At 51.0% G+C, this 6000-nt stretch overlaps 1 protein-coding gene across 5 annotated transcripts in view; it reads left to right on the forward strand.

Annotated features, from left to right (window-relative positions):
- Nucleotides 1-6000, forward strand: part of ppp1r9a (protein phosphatase 1, regulatory subunit 9A) — a 36867-nt gene that overhangs the window by 10626 nt on the left and 20241 nt on the right. For all 5 annotated transcript variants that reach the window (XM_062486705.1, XM_062486704.1, XM_062486706.1 and 2 more), the window contains exon 3: nucleotides 4848-4980. In XM_062486705.1, the coding sequence (XP_062342689.1) occupies nucleotides 4848-4980 (133 nt within the window). The remainder of the gene's footprint in view (nucleotides 1-4847; nucleotides 4981-6000) is intronic.

A 6000-nucleotide genomic window follows, 5' to 3' on the forward strand; every position in this document is an offset into this window, starting at 1 on the left:
CCTCCACCCCTCCTCCTCCCCTCCTCCACCCCTCCTCCACCCCTCCTCCTCCCCTCCTCCACCCCTCCTCCTCCCCTCCTCCACCCCTCCTCCACCCCTCCTCCTCCCCTCCTCCACCCAGCACCTCGTTCTCATGTCCGGGAGTCCAGGGTGGAGGCTGTCCTCTCTGGGCTGGGTGGAGGATGAGGGGAGCAGGGAGAGGTGTGTGTGTGTGTGTATACAGGGCCTCAGGCTGGGTTTTGGAAGCCCCTTGTTCCCTGGTTGATAAGATAATGGTGTCTAAGTGGCCCCTGAATAGTCGACTCTCATAACAGTGTTCTGCTGTGGGGTTTCCTCCTTGGGTGATAATACACCGTGTGATTATGCTATGATACTATACTATTATACCATCATGCCCTCGTGTATATATGTGTGTACGTGTATATATGTGTGTACGTGTGTGTGTGTGAGAGAGGCTGACATCATCAGAGGCTGTGAGGCTTGTGTCTGAGATGCTCTAGGCTCTGCTAGACAGAGAGGAGCCGCGTTGAGGCAGCCTCACAGACCAGACCTCCACGCTGGCACGTAGTCCCCATCCCCCTGAAGACCTGTCACACTTTCAGCCGGAGAAATGTCTCTGAGAACCCCAAACTCATTTGACACTCTTTAAAAGACAACAGTCGCTTGTAGCTTTTTGTCTTGCAGTGAGAGGTTAGCGAGCGGAATGTTATTGTAACCCACAGAGCTAGCGGTCCTGTGTCTCTCCCCTCAGATGAACTCTAATTCTCCTCCCCCAGCTTTCTTTCTCTCTCCATCCCTGTCTCTCTCTGTCTCCTCCATCTCACCCACTCCCCTTCACTCTACCTCTCTCCTTCATTTGTCTTTCTCTCCCTCCCTCCCTCTCTATCTCTCTTTCTTCATCTCTCCATCTCTCTCTCCTCCATCTCTCCTTCTTTCCCTCCCTCCCTCCCTCCCTCCCTCCCTCCCCCCCCCCTCTCTCTCTCTCTCTCTCTCTCTCTCTCTCTCTCCTTCTTCATATCTCTTCTTCTTCATCTCTAAAGCTTGCCAGCGTTGCCATCAAACTGATAATTACCCAGAGTGTGACTGGGTGTAATGGGTCGGAACCAAGCTTGATGAGGAGCAGGATGATGGCGCTGGGCCGCTGCGTGCGCTGAGACGGCGTGTCAGTCCCTCTCTCCCGCCTGCGTCGTGGTAACGACCGAGTCTGACCAGTTGATTTTGAGGTTGTCATATTCAGCTACTTTGAAGACCCCAACTGCTGTTATTACACAACTGGGCCTTCCTCGTGGTTACGTACGGAACACAGGACTCTCTTCTGAACACGGAGCCCCAGACACAGATGTCATGTGGGCGTTTCCTGTTTCCTGTTCAGGGGGAACCGAGGTCTGGCTGAGTGGCAGGGATTCTCCTCCTTATGACTGTCAACACCCTCAAACGTCAGAAACACTGTGTGGGTTCTGTGGTAGCTTACGTACACGTGTGTGTGTGAGTGTATGTGTGTGAGAGAGAGAGAGATGGTCCCAGTGTGTGTATTATTCATAGGCTGAGGTTTCTGTGTTCTGGTTGAGGGTGCCACCTGAGCTTGTCCATGGCTGCATTTTTAACGATGCAGGAAAGAGGAGCCCATCTTGTGGTTTGGGAGACCGCACCCCGTCAAAGCCCCGCCCCCTTGCTTAGTTTAGCATCAGGATGCTAACTTAGTTTAGCAGGATCTAGTTTAACATTCAGTGTAGTTGCGGCCAATGCTAACTCATGCCAGCACATGCTAGCAGGGAATACCCTACCCTTGAGGGCTCTCACATTTACAAGACACATTCGATTCTACAGCCCTCTAACAACCAGCCATTTGTCATCATCACGAGCAGTGTCACACACACACACACACACATTGAACACACATATTATGTGTAACCACATGGAATGAAGAGAGCTATTGTTGACATCCCCTGAGTTGTTTAGTCTGTGTTGTTTACCCAATTACTTCTGACACATGCACACACATACATGCACACACATGCACACACACACATGCACACACACACACATGCACACACACACACATTCCGATGGGCCCACATGGGCAGTGTTGTGGGTGAGAGTGATTGTCCCAGGGCCCAGGGCCTGCGCTGCATTCATCGGCTGGTGAGACAGCCCACAGTGAGCAGGGAGTTCATGAAAAAGACAGCCTGGTACAATGACCACTTCCTGGTACAATGACCACTTCCTGGTACCAGCTAGCAAAATAAGATACAAAGGTTTGTCTGTCTCTCAAAACCGAAATGCATGTGTGTGTGAGTGTATTTGAATGGAGCTTGTGTGTGTTGTGTTGAGTGTGTGTGAGTGTAAGTACGGAGTTGTGTTGTGTGTGTTGTATTGAGTGTGTGTGTGTGTCTGTGCGTTTGTGAGGAACGTGGCCACAGGTATGTGAGGGAATTCTAATGAGCTCAGTTGTCGCAGTGTAGACAGCACGCCCCTGTGTGTGTCTGTGTGTGTCTGTGTGTGTGTGTGTGTCTGTGTGTGTGTGTGTTGGCTGTGTGTGTGGGTGTGTGTGTGTGTGTGTGTGTGTGTTGGCTGTGTGTGTGTGTGTGTCTGTGTGTGTGTGTGTGTGTGTGTGTCTGTGTGTGTGTGTGTCTGTGTGTGTGTGTGTGTTGGCTGTGAAGGTAGAGCTCTGCGGGGCCACTGGGTGTGAGCCAGGAGGCAGGCTGCTAGCCCCGCCCTCTCCCTGGCCCCGCCCCATCCCTGGCCCCGCCCCATCCCTGGCCCCGCCCCATCCCTGGCCCCACCCCCTCCCTGGCCCCAGTCGCTTCCATGAGGGTGCTGGCACCCTCGCCGCCACGCCAAAGGGCCGTTTAATGCGATTAGCGGCGGTTGGCCTGGCACTAGCACCCGGCGGCCATTCTGGCTCTCAGAGACACCCCCCTCTCTCTCTTCTGCTGTCTTGATCCCTCTCTCCCTTCCTCTGATTTCTCTTACCCCCCTTTCTCCCTTCCCTCCTCCTCCCTCCCTCTCTCCCCCCTCCCCCGTGGCTCCAAGCCCCCCGGCCCATCCTCAGACTGCCCTGAGAGAGAAGGCAGTCAGATGTGATTTGGCTAAAGGGGAGATCATCATATGAATACTGAACAGTGGTGGCCATGCCTGCTGTCTCTCTCTCTGTCTCTCTCTCTCTCTCTCTCTCTCTCTCTCTCTCTCTCTCTCTCTCTCTCTGTCTCTCTCTCTCTCTCTGTGTCTGTCTCTGTCTGTCTCTCTCTGTCTCTAGCTGTCTCTCTCCTTCTGTCTGTCTCTCCTCCCTCTCTCCACAGCCTCATACAGTATCATACATAAAAGTGGAAGGAGATCTTACTAAATACTGCACCGAACTCTCCCTCTGCGCCGACTGGGAAACCAGCTACACATTTCATATATATTTCAGCAGCAAAAAATATATGTAAATATTTCAGCAGAAAAGTACTCTTATGCCAGTCCAGACCAACCCCCTTTGCCAGCACTAACAAGTTCTCTGAAGTTCTGCTCATTCGCTTAGAACAGAACCCAGCAGGGGGAGGAGTGAAGCCTTAAAACTGCTGCTTAAATAACTCCCACTGCATTTAGAGCATTAGTTATCGAACCTGCTGGAGGGACTGCTAGTCTGGAGAGAGAGATGGAGGGAGGCAGGAGAGGATGGAGGGAGAGATGGAGGGAGGCAGGAGAGGATGGAGAGAGAGATGGAGGGAGGCAGGAGAGGATGGAGAGAGAGATGGAGGGAGGCAGGAGAGGATGGAGAGAGAGATGGAGGGAGGCAGGAGAGGATGGAGAGAGAGATGGAGGGAGGCAGGAGAGGATGGAGAGAGAGGGGGGTGCTGCTGATGAAAAGGAGATTATAAAAAGGCGATCAGGAGGGGAAAGTTGTTCAATGCAGCAGTGGTGAGATGGAGAGAGACACAGGTAGAGAGAGACGCGGAGAGAGAGACAGAGACAAAGAGAAGTAGAGAGAGACAGAGAGAGGGAGAGAGAGACAGAGAGAGGTAGAGAATGATACAGAGAGTGATAGGGAGATGGTGTTGTGAGGAGAGAAGTGTGTGTTTTCCTACCAAGTATCCGCCCCCAGCAGCAGTAGAGGTCATGGTTTGAACGGGAGCAAGCGTACGACCCTCTCACGCCCCAGCGAGCGGGCTGACAGGATTGGAAGTGGCGGCGGCGATGCAGAGGGATGGGCGGTGCCGTGAGCTGATTGGTCGGTATTGAGTGCAAGGACCCTGTATGGATCTCCCGCACGCAATGTTCCTGAGGCGTTGGCCAATCAAGTCCCAGATCTGGGGCAGCAGTGTTGTGCACTTGTTGACTCCCTGCCAGTAGGGGAGAGAGGTTAGAAAACATGAACGTTTACAGTAAACACAACATGTCTGAACTTCCTGTTATAGAACGTGTGTGTGTGTGAACACGTTTCCCGTTATTGAAAGTGTTTGTGAACAAGCTTCCAGTTCTAGCACGTGTATCTGACTAGGGTTCCTGTTCTAGAAGGTGTATCTGACCAGGGTTCCTGTTCTAGAATGTGTATCTGACCAGGGTTCCTGTTCTAGAAGGTGTATCTGAGCAGGGTTCCTGTTCTAGAACGTGTATCTGAGCAGGGTTCCTGTTCTAGAAGGTGTATCTGAGCAGGGTTCCTGTTCTAGAAGGTGTATCTGACCAGGGTTCCTGTTCTAGAACGTGTGTCTGAGCAGGGTTCCTGTTCTAGAAGGTGTATCTGAGCAGGGTTCCTGTTCTAGAAGGTGTATCTGAGCAGGGTTCCTGTTCTAGAATGTGTATCTGAGCAGGGTTCCTGTTCTAGAAGGTGTATCTTAGCATGATTCCTGTGTGTCCTCTGCCCCCAGGTGTTCAACACCTACTGCAACGAGGACTACGACCGCAGGAACGAGGAGGTGGACCCTGTGGCGTCCTCGGCAGAGTACGAGCTGGAGAAGAGGGTGGAGAAGCTGGAGCTGTTCCCCGTGGAGCTGGAGAAAGGTGGGCGGAGGAGCCGCCATGGCAACACCGCCATGGCAACACCCAATCAATAAAGCAATAAATCAAACTTTATTTATACAGCGCATTTAATACCAGGAGACAACACAATGCCCTTCACAGAGTGGGAAAGGGGTGGGTGACCAACACTTATGTTTGACACACATTTTCCAGAAGGAAGCAAAAACAGCCACAAGCAATGTCACAGAGGGCTTCACGTACGCCCTTAGAACTGTACCTAAACCGACCTAAACTCCAACCTCTTAAGGTTGGAGCTCTTAACCACCCTTACCCCACTTACTAGTGTGTAGCGAGCTGCTAGTGCCTAGCTCCCCTGAGAGCTGTACACAGGACGCTCCAGAATCCCCCCCCCCCACATCGCAGGTCTTCTGGCCTCTTACGTAATCCCAGAGTGGCTCCTGGATTATTGGTGTGGAGCGGAGAGAGGTGTTCTAATCCCAGGGAGGCTCCCCAGGACATGTTTCTGTCCAGCCCTGCAGATCGATCTCTGGGTCCATTTATGAATCAATGAGCCCTCCATCCGGCCATCCATCTGGCCGTAATCTGCCCATCCTGGTACCAGAGCCTCCCAGTTAATGTGTGAGGTTAACAGGGGTATTATTGATGGAAATGTTCACACACTCACCCTGATACACACACACACACACATCCTGACTGTTATGTATGTGTGCTTGTGTGTAAGTAAGACTTTATTTATATAGCACATTTCATACAAGAATTGCAGCTCAAGGTGCTTTACATAAAATCAATAAAAACAATAATACAAGTGATAAACAATTCAAACAAAAATAAAAATCCCAATAAGATCTCTGTTCAAGAGAGAAACCAACTTTAAACATGCATCTTAAAAGTAACAATAATATAATTAATAAAAGTAGGAAAACCCTTTTGAGATAAAATTAGTTAAATGCTTCGGTAAAAAGGTAGGTTTTAAGCTGTCTTTTAAAAATGTCTAGAGTGTTTGCTTCCCTAATATTTATGGGTAATTTGTTCCATAGTTTT

The sequence above is a fragment of the Osmerus eperlanus genome, chromosome 20 (assembly GCF_963692335.1).
Source record: "Osmerus eperlanus chromosome 20, fOsmEpe2.1, whole genome shotgun sequence".
Taxonomy (NCBI): domain Eukaryota; kingdom Metazoa; phylum Chordata; class Actinopteri; order Osmeriformes; family Osmeridae; genus Osmerus; species Osmerus eperlanus.